The 21,724-nt window shown below is 30.1% G+C and overlaps 1 protein-coding gene across 1 annotated transcript in view; it reads left to right on the top strand.

Annotated features, from left to right (window-relative positions):
• Positions 1–21,724, top strand: part of LOC129755856 (titin-like) — a 502,203-nt gene that overhangs the window by 46,334 nt on the left and 434,145 nt on the right. Inside the window, exons 5-6 of the mRNA XM_055752546.1 lie at positions 4–232; positions 8,006–8,155. Of these exons, the coding sequence (XP_055608521.1) occupies positions 4–232; positions 8,006–8,155 (379 nt within the window). The remainder of the gene's footprint in view (positions 1–3; positions 233–8,005; positions 8,156–21,724) is intronic.

Genomic DNA, 21,724 nt, shown 5'->3' with positions numbered 1-21,724 from the left:
CAGCCTCGACCGATGTCCAGCAATTTGGTCATCGCTCAGGACACCGAAGTGACCATAACTGGAGTTTACGTAAACTCCGCACTCGGTACCAATCAGGAGGCATACTGCAAGATGCAGTATCGCGTCCAGCAGAGCGTAACCGAGGAGCGAGTAGTGCGACCGGGGGAAGCTCCGCCCAAATCCTACACTCCTCTGACGGCGCTCTCCAGCATGCGGCCACCAAACGATCAAGGTAAGTTAACACCTTCTGTTGTTGTATTCCTATTTCCACCCAGTTGCTAATGAAATTGAACCATCAATCACACCATTCGGCGTTCAATGACAAAGTAAAAAATTAACACCGTCCGGAATCAACTGCAGCCACCCAAAACTGCATCACTCGACAAATTGAGCATTCAGCTCAAATCGAGTGCTGTGAACAACCATAACAACAACTTTGGTCGGCTCTATTATGTGCTACGGAAATAAATTTTAACCAATATTGTTTCGGTTAGCCAAACAGCAGAAAGCCAAAGAGATTAGGTTGTTTTTTTTTTTGTGTGTGATTCCATTCCGTTCCAGAGCACATGTTTCTATCGGAAAGAGTCAGTTCCGGCCACACTTTCATTCTATTTTATACCGACAGGCTCAAATATCTACTAACTATTGCACCATTTATCGGGGCCTCTATTCATTCGATTCGACTGCAATTGAATGCAGGAAGCTTTTCGAGATAAAAAAAATACGTTATTGTTGAAGGCTTTGTTCGGCTTTTCCGATTTGTAGTTTCATGTTTCATTTTTTTTTAAATTCATTTTGTTCTTAGGAAGAAAGATTATTTAAACTGATCCATTTTACAACTGATTCATCATATCATTTATTGGTTTATGAAGATTAAATTGAAAACCTTTGAAACTTGTTTTAAGGTAAGCTACACTTCAGTAATACAGTTCATATCTCGGATTTGATTTCATTATATACTTTCGTATATGAATCTACTGTCAAAAACGAATTTCTGTAATGGTTGGTATCGTAAAACGAGGTAACATTGATCACCGAGGAAACTTTGATCAACATGAAATTTTTCCTCATAATCATAAATAACTGAGTCTAAAGATAAAATATCTCAAAACTTTTTTCTACGTTTAAAAACCCTTAAGTTGAGTTTCAAATTGGGAAAAACTTGGTTTGTTTTTGAAAATTTCCAATGTAAGTGAAAATGTTATTTCAAAATCTTGAAATATTTATCTTTTCTAAGGCTCGCAAACAAACACCCTTCCGGATAAAATCAAATTGATTAAAAGAAGCAGGATGATTTATGTGAGAGTTCAACTTTTTCCTTAGTAAATTTATAGTTTTGGTGTAGTTTTTTGTCGTAGTTTGAGGTAAATTTAAAAAAATAGGGACATTTTCCAAGAGTAAGCCATCTGGACCAAAAGCTACAAATTTACAAGTATCTTTGAGCCATCGAAAGTGTTTTGTTAAATTTTGTAGAATTTCATGATTAATTTAATATGATTTGAGTATGCTCCGAGTTGCCTAAGCAATTGATAAACTAGCATTTGTAAATATTATGAAGGTGTTTTGTATCCTTTATGCTCAAGAAAACTTGTTGAAACCGTCAAAATAGAGACTGATCAATGTTACCCATCAAATTCTTAATAAGGACGAAATTGATTTTCAAATAAAATTCAAAGTAGTCTAATAAATTTTTGCAACCCTATTTTACGTTCATATGAGCCCAGTTCTGGTTTTAAAAATATGAAACATGCCACATTCCCTTTAACCTTCCAAAGCTGTTCGCAAAATATGCGTTTCGGGGAAATTTGACTTGTAATTTGTTGTTATTCCCGTGGCCGCAAACGTTAACCAATTTTTATGATATTGGATACATTGTTTAGTTTATTCATTCTGATTTTCAAATATTTTAAAATAAAGTGAATTTGTTCTCTTATGTTGTCTGTTCTTAATTCCGAATGAAAAAAGTCCCAAAAATCAATTTTATTTTTAAATTGTTATAATTTCTAACAATTTGCAATATTTGGGTGCTTCTTTGATTTCTGGAATTGTTAAGAATACATCTATCCGACAATGTATAGATGTGTGGGAGTCCAATGAATACTTTGACCGCAATTTCGGATTTTCCGGTAGAAAAAAATCTAACTGAAAACAAAGACATCCAATTTTGTCTTGGCATCGCTGTATCTCATTTCTCAATGAACCGATTTCACAAATCTAATTTTAGTTTTTTCACGTTAATTTGATTAACATTTTCATAGAACATATTTGGTCTCTCAAAATTCTCAGTTCCTCAGTACATTGGAATGATGATTGAGATGCTTTGAATCTGCGCTTCGGGTCATATTGACCCGAACGGCTTTGGAGGGTTAACAGAAAAAATAATCATAAAAAATTGAAAAAAGTGATCAACCTTACCCCGTTTTACGGTAATCATTTTATCAATGATCAAACATAAAATATGTTTTAAATGTAATGATAATCCAAAAATTTTGCTTGTAAGAGACTAGAGCAAACAAATTGACGCCATCTTATCCCTTTCAAAACAACAAATTCAGCAACCATGCTGCAGTGTTTCAAGATTGTCATTTATAAAGCATCTCTTGATTGTGTTTCTGGATTAGCAGCAAATTTGATCAATAGCCTTTGCTTATTTTAGTCTGTTTACCTTTATCTAAAAAAAACCTTTAAAATCAGTTCATAGCTCTCGTGTCCTCAGAATGTCAAAACAAAATGTATTTTGGATTGGTAAATGTACAAAAATAAAACAGTTAATAAGAAACGGAGAATTTTGAGACTATACGAGTTTAATGAAAGGTTATTGTTCGAGAAAATAGTTTTCAAAAAAAGTATTCCTTATAGGACAGATTGATGCAATGCTATTGATTTCTTTTGGAAGTAAATAAAGTTCAGTTATATTTTACGGGATCAGTTGTTAATTTTGTTTCTTTTCTTTTCTTGATAACTGCCTAAAATTATTCTGTTTAATAATTATATTAAAAAATCTAAATGTTTTTATTTTTAATTTAACTGAACGTTTGTGCTGGGTGTATCTTAAAACAGGGCCATAGGGAGTACAGGGGGTGGTGTTGAATTTTTTTTTTACTATAACATTTTTGCTTGAACAATATTTACATACACAAATGATAAAATTTATATGTACTAAGTACAACTTATTCAGGTTAAAGTTGTTTTACATTAACAGTTATTGATTTTTGTAAAGGACTTGTAAATCACAAGTTGTGATATCGGTCAGTTGGTAAGTCTGTTGCCTCTTGAGCTGATGTCCGTGAGTTCGAGCTCAAGAGTAAACATCGAACACGGTTGTTTCAGATAAGTTTTTCAATGATGAATCACTGATAAAAGTCGTAAATGATGTAGAAACGACTTTAAACTGAACAAAAAAAAAGAATTTTGACCGCTTTATTATAATAAAAATTTTTTACTCACTTAAATTAGCAAGTTAATTCTTTTTAACCATTTTAAGCATGGGTGAAAAAGTATCAAATATTTAGAAATAAAAGTAAAAAATTAGGTTAACGGTTCAAATGAGAATAATTTTCTTTTCTTGAAAACTTGATTGAAATTTAAGATTTTAGTAAGAACATTTGATTTTAAAGAATCTTCAGAAAAAATAATGTAAAATAATTCCAGCTGAGGATAAAAAACAAGCTAAAAAGCTATCATCTATTATTTTATATTTCATAATTTAAATCCTGCGATTAGAGTTTTCCAAATTAAAATCTATATTCCCAAAAAACAAATTCTTTAAGATGAATCCAGGTTTGTGTTTCTAAACTTCCTTTGATTAATTTCAAAATTTTATTTTTAAATCAAAGTTATGAAACTGCGATCTCTCTCAGTTAAAATCCTTAATGAAATATCAACATTGATATTTTAATATTGATAATGAAACTTAAATTTGAGCTCAATCTGAGTACGAACCTTGGATTTTATTTCCAAGTCTGAATTCTGCATTATGAACCTAAATTCGAAACCTGAATCAAAATTCCAGATAAGAACAACTATGAATTAGAAACCAAAAAGTGAAATTTGTATCAGAATCCTCAACCAGAAATCTCCAATTTCTCCATATTCCGAAATTATGAGTTTCGAATATGGAAAAATCATCATAGTTTGGATCCAAATGTCACACCAAGGTTAGAAGCAGGATTCTGTACCATCCAATGATAATTCAAACTGAAAATCAAGAATTATAAACTGGATACTTATTAGATATTCAAATTATAACACTTAAACACATGGAAAACTGTTTTTATTTTATCGAAACACATTATCCGATTCAGAATCATATTTAGGGCTTCCAAAAAATCGTTCATGTTAAATTTGACAAAATTCCTTTAAAAAAATTAATTCGACGCAAGACACATAAATCTGAGAACTCAATTGAAATTTTCGTATGATTTTTCAAATATAGTGAAAAAAAGGTCATAATTCGAACAATCTGGTAAACTTAGTCTAACTTTATTGGGGCTCAATTACTATCAACAAGTGAGACTTTTTTTTTGAAAAACTGTTGTACAATTGTGCTCCTGGAAAGTTTTGGGGTTGAGATTGTCCCACTTTATTTCTCAAATTTTACTAAGCATTTTTGAACTTTAATAAGGTGGTTTAACTCCCAAACTTAGCCCCCCCCCCCCCCCCCCCCGTTCCTATAGACATGTTTTCACATCATAATCATAATAAATAAAGTTCTGTGATTTCCTTTTTACGTATTTGTTTGCAGTGAAATTGATCTATCTTTAAAATTACAGCCCTAATGGATTAAAACAGGATGCTAAAGCGATTCAAAGCATTGTTGAACCTAGAAGATCAAACGTGGTTTTATCTCTTGAGTAAATTGTAGATGTGAACTTTAAAAAACAAAAATAACTGAATTGTTCTTTTGGAAAATAACTTTTTATTGAATACGAATTTTTGTAAAAAAAATTAACCAAGTTAAAAAATTGTTTTTTTCTTTAAATTTAGCTTTTTTTTAGTTGTAATTTTCAAGAATAGACAAGAAAAAATTTAGACTGGCAAACGGCTAATTCAAAGCTGAGATTAAAATTTAAAATTATGTCTTGGAAATTGAATATTTTCGAATAAAATACTAGAAAACCTGAATAACAAAGGAAGAAGTTTTGTTTGAACTGAGCTACGTTTTAAATTTCGAATTGAATTAAACCCATTTCGATGGTTCTGATTCCATAATTCCTAACACCAAAATTGTATTCTTTTTTTTCGTATTAAGGCTTCTGATCCAGTTCAGGATTCTTGGTTTTCAGTTCGAATAATCATAATAAATTAGAAATGAGAAGCTGCTTTGAAATTTTCGTTCAAATTAGGTTTTGCATTTCATATCAAATTTGAGCCATTTTTATCGGGATCATATGCATTTTCACTGTTTTGATAATAGTTTTCCTAATATGGAAAAAATTGTTTTATATGCAAATTCGAAGTTCTTGAACTTAATTTTTACACAAAATTAAAGAATTGAAAGCTTCGAAATGGCAATATAAAATTGAAAAATAAGATGCAGCTCGTTGTAAATTTATATTTTAATTCTTATTCACAATACAGACCAAAAATAAATATCCACATGATTTTCATTATGGAAGTGATTCTTTATCAAAAATATCTACTGATAAAGAAAAATCTTAACCTGCACAAAATTTCATATTTTCCCAGTGTATTGTTTGACATTATTCACACATTAAGGACACCAAAATTTGGCATTTTATGTTTCAGAAACCAATAGACAAAATTATGCTTTGTTAATATAGATATTTGAGTAACGGAAGTGTTGTGTTACATTTTATGGAATGATGTTTAATTATTAGATTCATAACATTTGAATTATGCTTTTTAATGGAGCATACTAGCGGTTAGCAAAAAAAAAGAGAAATATCGTGTTTGGTCCGCAACGTGTTATTATTGCAGTTTTTCCAAAGCCAAATTTCATACTAGCTCATTTTATGCCCAAATCAACAAAGTTTGATTTACCAGACTCTTAAACAAATTCAAAGATTTTAACCATCGGTGAAAGCGAATTTAGCTCACCTTTTAGGTTTAGGACCAATTTTCTAAAGTTACGATTAAGAACAAAAACTTTTAATGTCAAAGGACTTAAAAATAAATAATCATATAGTAACAAACATAATTTGTATTAATTTGTTTGTATTCGTGCATTATTGTTCAAAAAATCATAGGTAAAAATCAGTCAACAACGGCCGAATACCGAATATCAACCTTTTCAACTATTCAGCCAAACAAAACATTCAGCTGAATATTCGGTCGAAAGTTCTATTGAGTTTTTAAAAGGGATGAAAAAGCGATAATTTCATTTTTCTTCTATTTCTTCCATCTTAATGCTCCTGAGGTTTATGAATCGGTTATTTTCAACCAGATGTATCAGATCTTCTTGAAGTAAGAGCCTCTTTGATTTTCAAAATGTCACCAATACCAAGATGGACATTAGGTGACTTATCGCTTCTATAGGACGTTTATCACCAAAGAGATTGGGTTCCAGTGAAATCTGGGATAAACCATGTAAAAACAGGTGCCAAGCTATTTGAAATTTTTTATTGAATCAGATAAATATCGAATTTTAGCTAGATGTCTTCAAAAAAAAATGTCAAAAATGATGATCTTTAACCTTAAGCACACCACACTTTCTCTCTGGACGATTTTTTGACAAATTTGAAAAAATAAACCATATTTGAACAGAATCTAGGCATTATTCTCAAACACACAAGAGGAAAAAGAAAAAAAATACTTAAAATTTAATGTATTCATCGAATCACAGCTGCAACAGTGTTAAAAAAATTTCTAATCTTTTGAAAAAATAATTTTTTTTTTTATTTACTTTAAAAATCGTTTTGAACGCAAAATCTACAATTTTTTAAAGAAAAATTTGAATTTTCATTTCATTGAGCAAACAACCTGAATAAACCCGGGTAAAATCTGGAAAGTTTCAAACAATATCTGGTATCCACGTTCAGATTTGACTTTATTAGAGTTCTTTATTGGATCTATGAGCAAGCTTGGATACATCAAGAAAATCTGGAATAAACAGTAATCTAAGTATAAAGCTATCTAAAGTGAAATATACACGGATAAACCTAAGATGTTTCAGTGTAACTATAATTTTTTGATGATTTTGTAGCTTTTCCAATATTAAATTTGGATATTTTACAAATTACCTAACAGACTTATTGTATAAAATTTAAAAAATAAATATTATGCTCAACTATTCGAATATTCGGCTTAACGGTTTTTTGGCGGTATTTGGGACCGAATATTTGGTAAATCTCTAGTTGTAGAGAACGCGATGATAATAAATTGAGAAGGCTACATCGATAGATCCGTTTCTAAATTAAAGTGAGCTTATTTGAGCAAAAAAAAATCAATCAAACACTGTCTTAGAGCTAAATCAACTTAGCTATTTTGAACCTACTACACATGAGTCTTTCACTTTTCTCATAAGTGCATAGATGCTCTTTCTTAAAAATCACGCATGAAATTTTTCATTATTCCTTATACCTTATTTTAACGTGAAACGTGAGGAGATTAAGTTTTTGTAATTGAACCAGATAACCTCTCTTGAGTCCTAAATTCGTTTGCATAACACAAGGGGTTAAGTGTCTATGTTTTGATAACTGATTTTAGAAGATTTTGGGGCCCCGAACTCGAATCTCAGACTTTGTCTATCACCTCTAGTTACACCATACAAATTAAGTTTATACAAATCCAAAACAACAACTTGAATTGTCAAAATTCGACAAAATAACTTGATTCTCAAAAATATTTAACACCTTCGAACTCGAACCGCCAAGAAGGATAGCATTATAAGTTTGTCTTGAAACAATGTTTCGATTTACTGATTCTTGGGTTAAACAGATTTCATTTTTTTTATAAACTCATCATTTAAGCCCTTTTCTAATATTGTCACATATCTATGTACATGATCCTGTAACTAACAGCGTATCCTTTTCCGTTTCAACAGTTCTCACCACGCCCCCACTATTCGGATCCCAACCCTCTGGTTGCGATTCACCGCTTGGGCTGGGACCTCCACGTTCGTTTTACCCACCGCCCACATCGTCCTCGGGCAGTTCCAGCGCATTCTGTGCCCCGATTCCTCACGATAGTCCAGGTAAGTTTGACTTTGATATATATTTTTTGTGTATGTTTATTTTCAAAATGTTTTAAAATTTACTTCATTTTGTAATACAAAAGATTTTTTTTTAAATATATACCATCATTAAGTAGAGAATAAAAAAAAAATATTAGAAATTATCAAGGTTTACCACTGCTCGGCTACAAATGCAGTGACATAAACCTGAATCACATCTTGTAAAGTACAATTTTGCTGCCTCGTTCAAAGGATATCGGCAGTGGTTGTTGGGCTTGTTAATACAGCAGGAATCCTTACCTCGAATTATGGCACCCGCAAAAATATGTCACTTTTCATCGATTTGAGCACATGCAAAAATATGTCACTGAACATACTCTAGTCGTATGTATATTAATGGCATGTGTTTGGTTGCTTCGAAGGAAACCCCTCATCATCGTTTGCCTGTTACAGGGCAAGTGAGTTCAGCCCCATATAAGAGCGTCTCTTTTCTATCTAGACTTCATGAAGACGCCACCAACCGCCACGAAGCAATAAGCTCGAATGTACCAAAGTTTATCTCCTCAAGCGGTTTTCCGTGGCCTCGGCGTATAATGAAGGATGTGCCAGGTTTTCCGGTGCTTGTGGAAATTAAGCGACAGTCCAGTGAAGACGAAACGAGTTTTAAATTTTCCATCATCTGTATGTATCTTGAAAAACAAAAAACAACTAACATTTATAGTTGAAATAACTATAAATCATAGTCGATACAAACCATTTCGTAATCTCAACCCATTTCATTCAATAAGCAAGGAAGTCGCACTTCATTCAATTCCATTCAATTTTCTATGCTTCCATGGCAAAAGTAGAAGAAGTGCACAACGCCCACCGAGTGAAGGAGCTTCTTCAAAATCGGTGACACATTTTCCCCCCACGAGGAAGTGGGCTGCTAAATTATGCTGCACTTTTGCTACAGTTCTCGTCTTGGCTGCTGCTGCTTCAAGCGATAGCGATTTTCCTGGTGGCCCAGATTAGTCACAGGAAAAGGCTGACAATAATCCCCGAGGATATTGGAACCGCTGTTCTCTAGACATTGCTTCACAAAGTGAGAAAATTGTGTTTCATTTTTTAGTAGTTGATGTTGCATTTTTCTTGGAAACGATTTTGTTTCCTCTTATTTAAGTAGGAAATTTGGAAAAAAAACATTAAAGGGACATATGACTTTTTATATGAACCACCTTTAATTTTTAATCAAATTATCAGACCTTCATCAACACATTGCAATAAATCGAGCAGCAGCAAGGTTACTCCATAAAAGTTCTTGCTTCATTTGGTTAGATATTCACGTAGGAAGTTCGAAAGGTAAGGAACAGACCATGGCCTATAGAGGATAGGTTACTTACGTCTCATTAATCGTAATTAACGGAACTCAATGAATTTTTAATTCCCACTGGTCATTGTGTGAAAAATGTCTTATTAAAGTGGTCAAAATTTTAATGATGAAAATTTTCAGTAAACAAAAATTCTTCCCAGGATTATTTGAAAATTTAAATCGGGATTCTTTTATCAAAATTATACCAGAACTATTTGTTATTTAAAGCTTTGAAATTTTTTTCGAAGCGTGAAAAACATTTAAATGTACAATATTATGACATCAAGCAGCAAATAAACCCTCTCACGATAATTTTTTATAGTCAGAACCCTGATTGGTTTGAATATTTGATACCTTTGTATTAAAGAACTAACTGTTCAATGTTTCAGTTTGAAATATAATTATATTTATTCAATTCAGTAGCATCAGAAGAATGCCGGGCAAATACTTATTGCCATTTTCTTTCCAATTTTCGCAAAACAATTTTGACAATAAAATTTTCGTTTAGTGCGCAAAGATGAGCTAATTTAAGTATGAGACTAACGGCAATAATTTTATTTTATATTTTCTGCGAAAATACCATTCCTTCAAGCTCAAAACTTTTTCAAATCATCATACGGTTTTGACGGACTTGATTCGAGTTCTGTATAGTTTTAGTCAACCATATTTTGAGATTTGTTAAAGCATTCGCACATAAATAAGAAGCATAAATTTGGTTTGTTGAGAATTCGATTGAAGGGTTTATAAAACCACATGTTCGATTCGTCATTGAAAGCTTAAACTGATAATGTACAGGATGTAAAGATTTAAAATTAGGGTTCCCAGTTTTTTTTAATATATTGAAGGCACGAAACGTATACTAATTCAGTGAACGTTGGAATGGAAATTGTATCACCTTTTGTATTGGAGATTTTTCCAAGTCTTCGATTTAAAATAACTAGATTTTTTGATGTTGTGTGATGAATATTGTATGCAAGTTTTTTGCATGCTAGCTTTTATTAAATTTGTTCCAATTTATTGAAAATTTTGATTAGTTTTTTATTATCCCTCACTTGGTGATGTTTCAACTCCAAATGACAAAAGAAGGATTTCAAATTTGTTCCCGGCTTATAAAAATTAGTAAAACATTTTTTATTTTCCTGCGCAAATTTTGTCGTTTGAAATTTTTAAGCTCTGAATACTTTGTCGCTGTCTCTTGTAATATAAGACCCTAGATAGTACAAAATGTAGAGACAATGTCATCAATTCCGATTTAAAGATTACTTTTTCAAATAAACAAATTTAAGGATTGATATAAAGATGAAAAAGGTAAGTTATTTTTCAAAAATTTAGATGAATATTTTTCAATAAAAATAATTTACCATTAGAATTTAAAATATTTGAAGAATTTAATTGGTTACTCAAGAAAACAGCGTATCGGCGTAACAGCGTATGTTTAACCCTTTCCTTCCCATGGTAGCACAGGTGATCCACAACTTTGCACAGCTCGCAATTGAACTGGGCGCTTTGGATCAACACCATTTTTTCATCGAATGTGTAGATATGAGTGAAGAAACATTGCACAAAATTTGAAGAAAATCGGTTCGCTAGGTTTTGCTTGGCAGATCAAAAGCTGCAAAAAAGTCGCATTTTTTCGAATTTAAATCAAGTCGTCATTTGTTGCTCAATAATTTGATAAGTTTTTATAATTTCCTCCAAATAAAAATACTGACGTGCAGAAGGTTGCTTATGCTAGCAGAATCAAATGATGGTTTGTTAGATTTCAACTAAAACATATAAATTTTTGAGTAAGTAAGGTGGATCACTGGTGATACACTGGGAACAAAACGTACTTTTCTTCTTGTGAAGCTTCTTATCAATACTCAAGAAAATCATTTCGTCAACAAAAACAATCGCTCCAGGATAGTTATTTCATCTGCTTAAATGACCACATGTCTCAAAATATTTGTAAAAGTTCGAGATTTTCTCGAAAAACGGCATGTTTTGTTTCCCTTGCGCAAAGTGTCATGGCGGCCAATTGTTCAAGGCAAAATTAAAATTTCAGATATTTCAATAAATAGACTTTCGAGGGATGTGTATACCAAAGAAGTTTTTCATCAAATAGGATCGCTTTAGTTTGTGAACAATGAAGTGATGAAATTCCATTTTTTTTGCAATTATTTCCTGTTTTTCATTTGCACCCTTTGTTTTGTTATCTTCCCATTGGGCACATATGATCCACCTCAAAACCCAAATTTATCAAATGGATCATTAAAGTAGGTTTAAATTATGCATCTTTTGTTCTAGAACTTTAACTGTAAATCAATATTCCTATTTCTAAAACGTGAAAAACCTCGTGGGAAGGAAAGGGTTAAAAATTTGCAAAAGAAAAGTATGTTTTCATAGATTTGGTTGATGTAGGAAGGAAGATATTGCAGTTCTTCGCTGTTTTTACATTGTTTTCCCCTTTGGGCAATGGTCGTGAGATCAAATCTCGGTCACGGCATAAATAGTATTCTTTCTGGGGGTTGGTGATTTTAGCATTTGTTAGATGCTAGCCATCATATCATCGAAAGATGTAAGCTGAGAGTTAAGCAAAAAGAATTAAATAAAATTAAATAAAAAAAAATCGAGGGAACATCAAGTTGCATTGCGATCCCGTATATAATTGTGTTCGTTTTTTTATGACACGATATATTGACATAAGAGACCTTTTACTCTTTTCAAACGAGGAAGTCCCATACAAAATTAACGGGTTTTACGACACAACTCGAACAATCTTTGAAGGATTCTGATTAAATTCGTTTCTCAACCATGTTTTGACGTTAAATAAGATGTAATGAATGACTAAAGTGTCCCACCCAGGATTTTTCAAGAATAAAAATAAATTAAATAAAAATAAATAAAATTTTTGAGGCATTAAAGAAGTTTGAAATGTTTTGCAATGCTACTAGCTTAGCTTAGCTTGGTTGACAACTCACATCCACCATAAATCATTGAACTCGAAACTATTTTTATATGTTTTTGAAATTGATACACATAGATATTCGTACAATTCAGTTTAAATCCTATATTTAAATTTCTGTTACATTTCTTAATCTGAATTTAATAATTTCGAATTCCATGATCTCAGGCGTGGCTCAGTAGAACGAGTTCAACATCGCCAATGGTTGCTCCTCCGTGATTGACCGAGGCCACCTATTTTGTACAAGGGTCAAAAGAATGGTTCTTGGGATTAAAAGCTTATTCTCAATGTACAAAACTGATGCTCTCTCTTTGAACATCAATAACGGCGCCAGCCACGTCCTTGTAGTCAATAGATAGTGAGGAAAAATAGAGAAAAGGATGAAAGATATAAAATTGCGCTTTAGGACCGAGGTCACCTCTGCATCCTAGCAAAAAAAAATTTTTGGGTGTGTGAGTGAAAGGATAAGATCTGGAAACACTTTTGGCAAGTGCATGGATCTTTTTATTTCAACCTGTTTTGTTAACTCCTACCGTTTTACTAGAAAATTTTAAGTAATGATTTTACCGAAATTCTCCAAATTTCCTTAAGAATGAGGTCGTTATCATATTTTTAGCTATGAAAAAATAAAATAAAATCGGAAATAACATACTTAACAAATAGCTCAAGAATTACCATTAACCGATATTTTACTGTAGGAAAGCCTGAGTTTCAGTGTTCTGAAAAACTACTGTTGTGAGAAAGATTTTTTTATGTTGTCTATTAAGGGGAATATATCTGAAACATGATCAAATAGAATATGAAAAAAAAACAGAAAATGTTTGTGTTCTTTTAGAATCGATGAAAAGCCATGAATTTCAGTATTTATCTGCATTACTTGTCTCAATTAAATTTGCGAACAAATGTTTAAAATTGCAAATACCTATGATTAAAAAAATATATGAAACGAATTAAAGATTTTCGAAATGTAAGTAGATTTGTAAATGTTAGTTTCAGGTTTCAGATTCACATGGTTCTAATTAACCCGTCTCCTTCAGCAAAATGAGGTCAAAATATGATAATTTTGATTTACTAAAGTATCGTACTCAATGAATAACGATATGACAGAAGAATTTACACCACTTCAGATAAACGAGAAAGTTTCCTTGGCAGTGAATTTAGCTGAAAGTGCTTTTGAAAGCTTTTTCTAGCGTGATCTGATGTGAGCTGAATATTCTTGGCGAAATATTTTATGAGTTGCTATAAAGCATTTTTAAATAAAAATTAAATGAAATTCTTCGATAAAGTAAGGGGTGTGAACAAAATATAACAATATAAGATAAAACAATTTTTATCCACTTATCTTGAAATCCATTGCGATGCTTCCTGGCTGGACCTCAGCTTGATCGAGCAATATACTTGCGATCCAGTCAATTTTTCAGATCACATCTAACCACTTTTAACTGATTGATATCACATTTCTAAATCTTGTAGCGATAAAAAAAATCGTGCAGTTTCGATAAAAAAAAACTTTTTTCACGACAACGATTTTGACACACGCAAGAAAAAAATTCTTCGTCCTGTTCGTTCCAGTTTGAAATGTTTTGCAATGCTACTACATAAAAATTAAAAAAAATACCATATAGATTGGGTCGTCTCTTGATATTTTAAATCGACGTCAAGAAGATGCTTCTGGTCAGCCGTCGTCTCGATGTGCTCCAGATTCGTTCGTCGTCGGCTTGATTGTTGGTTGGATCGTTTTCTTGAATTCGGCCGTCCCTCTCAGCTGTTTATCGAGAGCGTTGTGTATGCTTGAGATTTCCATGACATCCAGTGTTGCCAACATTGTTTTACCAAAATCAGAGTAACCAAAATGATGTTTTACCAAAATGATCGAAATTAGTGCCTTTTTGGTCACCGTTGTAAAATGTACACAGTACCGCAAATTTTTTTTTGTTCAAATTATAGTGAATACTCACTGTCATTTCAACCATTAAACGCGATATTTTTTGTGTTCATGCCTTTTATTCACGTTTCCTATCAATGAATTACCAGCTATCACACGTTTAAATGATGAAATATAACGTTGTTCAAATATGTGATTCAGCAGTTGTTTGAAAATGTATCTTTTAGGACTTGTTTTATTCAAACTGTAATATTTGGGATACTTATCAATTCCTTTTGCAAAAGTTCTTCATACATGTTCTCGCGAAGTTAAGCTTCAATGTGGCAAATTTCAAAAGTTTTCGTAACAAAAGATATGCAAGATCAGTTTTATAAACAAAAATTCAGATTTCTAGAAAAATGTGAATGAATGTTAATCAGAAGTCAATTAATTTTTAAAGAAAGTACATTTGTCTAAGTTTCTGACTTTGAAACCCCAATGAATTATTCATTCCGTTTCTACTTATTATTTTGAACGTTATGCAATTGACTGAGTGTTGGGCAAAAACATGATATGTTCTCCGTAAAACGTCCAGCTTTTACGGAGTTTTGCAATATCTAAGATAAATATTGTAGCTTGAATCAATTATAATTAACTTACAAGTATTGTAACAAATAAAGTCATATATACTTTAGAACTGTCAAATTGACTCAGATAAAAGTGTGATAACACCAAGCAACAAAATTTTAATTTTCCCGAGGTGCCAAAACTGGGAAAATAGGTTTTGGCTAATTTGGATTAAATATCCAAATATCAATTATGTATTTTGTTTTTCTATCAGCTCTGGTTTTCGAAATAACTTTTGAAAGTAGGTGAAAAATTTATTCAACCCTTAATTTCATAAAGTAACATATTTGCTACAATTAAAGTATGGAAAATGTGAAAAGTCGTATTTTTTTCTTGATGTGCACATCATTTCCAACTGATTAAAACAACTTTTTAAGAAAATTAAAAATTCATGAAATGAAGGGTTTAGAAATAGTGCACTTTTTTGGCAAATCTGTAAAATAAAACACGTTTTTCAAAATTAAAGTTTTTACGCAATAATCAGCTTTCCAGAAGACCGCAAGTCATTTTGATTTTGAAGTTTTAGAAATGTAATTAATTTTTTTGTTTTTCCGGAACGGAATTGAAATGAAATTTCAAACCAATTTTTTTCAGATATTTTTCAAATAATAAGTTAAAACGATTTGCAGTCTTTAACAACGAAGTAAAAAAATAATAAAAAGATATTATTGATTGATTTACCTTAAAACTGTTTTTTAACCGCCTTATCAAAAAGACTGGATGCGATAGGCATATTCGCGAAAAGATTCGATTTCAGGTCACCAAAATATTTTTAATCCAGTTATAAAACATTGATAGAAGATGATTTGAATCCAACAAAGTGGAGTTATTGAGTTCAAGGTTGGAGTGACGACTAGCAAGTACTGAATTTCTATTGAGTTTTCAACGGTTCTGTACAAAGTTCTGCATACAGTAACATTCAATTTTTGTAAAAACCGAAAAATAACCCTCAAAATCAGGATTATTTTCAAAAATAAAGGAAAAACGAGGCTATAAGTTATCTGGATGGACCTTCAAAAATAAAGCAAATCCTGAAAAATCATTTCATCATCGTTGAATTTGACACAACATGAACAAATTTCAAGTGATTTTCATAATTTATGTAACGAAAGCAATTTTTGACTAGATTATTTGTTGTAAAAAACTCGATAAAAAATTCGTCATGATTTGAGCAAATCGCAAGTTATTTCCATAAAAATTGAAGTAAAGGTCATTTTGACAAATCGAGATTAATTTTTTTTACTAAACGGCCCTCTATCTTTTAAAACAAGGGACATCCATGTAAAGTAAAAATAACAATTTTAAAAGAATTTCATCAAATTTGGTGCGCAAGCAGTTGTGAACATTATATGAAAGTTTATTGTATTGAATGACTTCTCCTCTCTTCAAATAAACATTTGCAGTATTTTTTAACAAATTCGAAGTTAAAAATATTTTGAGTTTGATTTTAGCTTAATTTTTATGCGAATTTTCCATAAAAAAACAAATACTATAAAACAGCAAGGAAATTTTACAATTTATTTTTATTGGATTTGGTATATGTACCAGTTTTGACATGCAAGATAATCTTGACCGATCTGAAAATTGAACTAAAATTAAGTTCATTTTGCGATTTTTTTTCCTCTAGATCACTGTTCATTGAGGTGATTAAGTTTCACTGTTCCTTTGTCCATGAACGAAAACTTCTTCAGCAATGTTCTCCTGACAGGAGAAAAAGAAAAAAAAAACATTTCAAGAAAAAGTAATTTTCATCACAAAATATGTACAGCATAGGATACATGTGTATATCTTCCCACTTCAAGGCTCGGTCTATGTACTTAGTTCTGCCAACCCAAAGTCGAGCATGTAATTATGCAAAGTTGGCGCTTCGATAATAAGCAAAAGACTTGAAAAGATGGAGCCGAGTGAAATTAAACGAAAAGCGGCAAAAAAACGGTGGATAGGAAAACGGCAGCGAAAAAACCCCTGCTCTGTTTGAAATGACCAACTGCTGCCGGGCACGGTGGCGGTGAGAATCACAAAACTAGAGAGGAACAGGAGAATTATAATCCGGAACTGAACCGAAACAACAGCCAAACCAAGCCAAGTCGCTGTGAGGAAAAAGCTGCGGAATGAACTCATTTCTGGTGCTAGATTTGCATAAATGTGGCTTTCAGACAATCGTTACGGAGGAGTTATCTCGGAAGGTTTTCTTTTCTTTTTTTGGGTTGTCTCCCCTCAAAAAACTGACAAGGCTCAACTGAAAATCAGGTCAACGTTTGCATGATTTTACATTAAGATGAAATTAATTTAAGCTCAAATTAAAATATTCATCTGATCCATGAAAGTTAAACAGCTCAAACGATAACTAGAACATATTACAGACAGCAAACAATAATAAACCAGCAAATGATGAACATTCAAAAGTTGTCAAATCAACCCAAGAATAGTGAGCAATCATACTGACACCCTCACTCGAGTTTGTATAACCATCTGAACTCCCGGAGCACGTTCTAAATATAAATCAAAACTCCCACGCTTTTCGTCAACGCAAAACAACGACGCTACTCTAAATACTGCCCAGATTAGCTATCCCTCACGTCAACGGAAAACGGAAAGTCCCGTAAATAAACAAGCCCAAAATTAAGGGGAAAGGTTCCTAATGTTTGCCTGGAAACAGTGTCTCGTTAATATTAAAAAATTTAATCGATTTGGAAAACATTTTTTTTTTATCATTTTTGTCATTTTTGTCATTTTAACGTTTTAGTCTTTTTTGTAATTTTTTATCATTTTTTTTTGTCATTTTTGTTATTTTTGTCATTTTTGTCATTTTTGTCATTTTTGTCATTTTTGTCATTTTTGTCATTTTTGTCATTTTTGTCATTTTTGTCATTTTTGTCATTTTTGTCATTTTTGTCATTTTTGTCATTTTTGTCATTTTTGTCATTTTTGTCATTTTTGTCATTTTTGTCATTTTTGTCATTTTTGTCATTTTTGTCATTTTTGTCATTTTTGTCATTTTTGTCATTTTTGTCATTTTTGTCATTTTTGTCATTTTTGTCATTTTTGTCATTTTTGTCATTTTTGTCATTTTTGTCATTTTTGTCATTTTTGTCATTTTTGTCATTTTTGTCATTTTTGTCATTTTTGTCATTTTTGTCATTTTTGTCATTTTTGTCATTTTTGTCATTTTTGTCATTTTTGTCATTTTTGTCATTTTTGTCATTTTTGTCATTTTTGTCATTTTTGTCATTTTTGTCATTTTTGTCATTTTTGTCATTTTTGTCATTTTTGTCATTTTTGTCATTTTTGTCATTTTTGTCATTTTTGTCATTTTTGTCATTTTTGTCATTTTTGTCATTTTTGTCATTTTTGTCATTTTTGTCATTTTTGTCATTTTTGTCATTTTTGTCATTTTTGTCATTTTTGTCATTTTTGTCATTTTTGTCATTTTTGTCATTTTTGTCATTTTTGTCATTTTTGTCATTTTTGTCATTTTTGTCATTTTTGTTATTTTTGTCATTTTTGTCATTTTTGTCATTTTTGTCATTTTTGTCATTTTTGTCATTTTTGTCATTTTTGTCATTTTTGTCATTTTTGTCATTTTTGTCATTTTTGTCATTTTTGTCATTTTTGTCATTTTTGTCATTTTTGTCATTTTTGTCATTTTTGTCATTTTTGTCATTTTTGTCATTTTTGTCATTTTTGTCATTTTTGTCATTTTTGTCATTTTTGTCATTTTTGTCATTTTTGTCATTTTTGTCATTTTTGTCTTTTTGTCATTTTTGTCATTTTTGTCATTTTTGTCATTTTTGTCATTTTTGTCATTTTTGTCATTTTTGTCATTTTTGTCATTTTTGTCATTTTTGTCATTTTTGTCATTTTTGTCATTTTTGTCATTTTTGTCATTTTTGTCATTTTTGTCATTTTTGTCATTTTTGTCATTTTTGTCATTTTTGTCATTTTTGTCATTTTTGTCATTTTTGTCATTTTTGTCATTTTTGTCATTTTTGTCATTTTTGTCATTTTTGTCATTTTTGTCATTTTTGTCATTTTTGTCATTTTTGTCATTTTTGTCATTTTTGTCATTTTTGTCATTTTTGTCATTTTTGTCATTTTTGTCATTTTTGTCATTTTTGTCATTTTTGTCATTTTTGTCATTTTTGTCATTTTTGTCATTTTTGTCATTTTTGTCATTTTTGTCATTTTTGTCATTTTTGTCATTTTTGTCATTTTTGTCATTTTTGTCATTTTTGTCATTTTTGTCATTTTTGTCATTTTTGTCATTTTTGTCATTTTTGTCATTTTTGTCATTTTTGTCATTTTTGTCATTTTTGTCATTTTTGTCATTTTTGTCATTTTTGTCATTTTTGTCATTTTTGTCATTTTTGTCATTTTTGTCATTTTTGTCATTTTTGTCATTTTTGTCATTTTTGTCATTTTTGTAATTTTTGTAATTTTTGTAATTTTTGTCATTTTTGTCATTTTTGTCATTTTTGTCATTTTTGTCATTTTTGTCATTTTTGTCATTTTTGTCATTTTTGTCATTTTTGTAATTTTTGTAATTTTTATAATTTTTGTCATTTTTGTCATTTTTGTCATTTTTGTCATTTTTGTCATTTTTGTCATTTTTGTCATTTTTGTCATTTTTGTCATTTTTGTCATTTTTGTCATTTTTGTCATTTTTGTCATTTTTGTCATTTTTGTCATTTTTGTCATTTTTGTCATTTTTGTCATTTTTGTCATTTTTGTCATTTTTGTCATTTTTGTCATTTTTGTCATTTTTGTCATTTTTGTCATTTTTGTCATTTTTGTCATTTTTGTCATTTTTGTCATTTTTGTCATTTTTGTCATTTTTGTCATTTTTGTCATTTTTGTCATTTTTGTCATTTTTGTCATTTTTGTCATTTTTGTCATTTTTGTCATTTTTGTCATTTTTGTCATTTTTGTCATTTTTGTCATTTTTGTCATTTTTGTCATTTTTGTCATTTTTGTCATTTTTGTCATTTTTGTCATTTTTGTCATTTTTGTCATTTTTGTCATTTTTGTCATTTTTGTCATTTTTGTCATTTTTGTCATTTTTGTCATTTTTGTCATTTTTGTCATTTTTGTCATTTTTGTCATTTTTGTCATTTTTGTCATTTTTGTCATTTTTGTCATTTTTGTCATTTTTGTCATTTTTGTCATTTTTGTCATTTTTGTCATTTTTGTCATTTTTGTCATTTTTGTCATTTTTGTCATTTTTGTCATTTTTGTCATTTTTGTCATTTTTGTCATTTTTGTCATTTTTGTCATTTTTGTCATTTTTGTCATTTTTGTCATTTTTGTCATTTTTGTCATTTTTGTCATTTTTGTCATTTTTGTCATTTTTGTCATTTTTGTCATTTTTGTCATTTTTGTCATTTTTGTCATTTTTGTCATTTTTGTCATTTTTGTCATTTTTGTCATTTTTGTCATTTTTGTCATTTTTGTCATTTTTGTCATTTTTGTCATTTTTGTCATTTTTGTCATTTTTGTCATTTTTGTCATTTTTGTCATTTTTGTCATTTTTGTCATTTTTGTCATTTTTGTCATTTTTGTCATTTTTGTCATTTTTGTCATTTTTGTCATTTTTGTCATTTTTGTCATTTTTGTCATTTTTGTCATTTTTGTCATTTTTGTCATTTTTGTCATTTTTGTCATTTTTGTCATTTTTGAATTTTTTGAAATTTTTGTATTTTTTTTGTCATTTTTGAATTTTTTGAAATTTTTGTATTTTTTTGTCATTTTGGTTATTTTTGTAATTTTTGTAGTTATTGTCCATTTTGTTATTTTTGTCATTTCAGACATTTTGTCGTTTGTGACATTTTGGACATTTTGGACATTTTGGACATTTTTGACATTTTTGACACTTTTGACGTTTTTGACATTTTTGACATTTTTGACATTTTTGACATTTTTGACATTTTTGACATTTTTGACATTTTTGACATATTTGACATTTTTGACATATTTGTCATTTTTGTCATTTTTGTAATTTTTGTCATTTTTGACATTTTTGACATTTTTGACATTTTTGACATTTTTGACATTTTTGACATTTTTGACATTTTTGACATTTTTGACATTTTTGACATTTTTGACATTTTTGACATTTTTGACATTTTTGACATTTTTGACATTTTTGACATTTTTGACATTTATGACATTTTTGACATTTTTGACATTTTTGACATTTTTGACATTTTTGACATTTTTGACATTTTTGACATTTTTGACATTTTTGACATTTTTGACATTTTTGACATTTTTGACATTTTTGACATTTTTGAAACTTTTGACAATTTTGACATTTTTGACATTTTTGACATTTTTGACATTTTTGACATTTGTGACATTTTTTACATTTTTGGCATTTTTGACATTTTTGACATTTTTGACATATTTGACATTTTTGACATTTTTGACATTTTTGACATTTTTGACATTTTTGACATTTTTGACATTTTTGACATTTTTGACATTTTTGACATTTTTGACATTTTTGACATTTTTGACATTTTTGACATTTTTGACATTTTTGACATTTTTGACATTTTTGACATTTTTGACATTTTTGACATTTTTGACATTTTTGACATTTTTGACATTTTTGACATTTTTGACATTTTTGACATTTTTGACATTTTTGATATTTTTGACATTTTTGACATTTTTGACATTTTTGACATTTTTGACATTTCTGACATTTCTGACATTTTTGACATTTTGTACATTTTTGACACTTTTGACTTTTTTGGCATTTTTGACATTTTTGACATTTTTGACATTTTTGACATTTTTGAC

Source organism: Uranotaenia lowii, chromosome 3 (genome assembly GCF_029784155.1).
Source record: "Uranotaenia lowii strain MFRU-FL chromosome 3, ASM2978415v1, whole genome shotgun sequence".
NCBI classification, from domain to species: Eukaryota; Metazoa; Arthropoda; class Insecta; order Diptera; family Culicidae; genus Uranotaenia; species Uranotaenia lowii.
The sequence above is the reverse complement of the archived record's forward strand: the minus strand, read 5'-3'. Positions and strand labels throughout refer to the sequence as shown.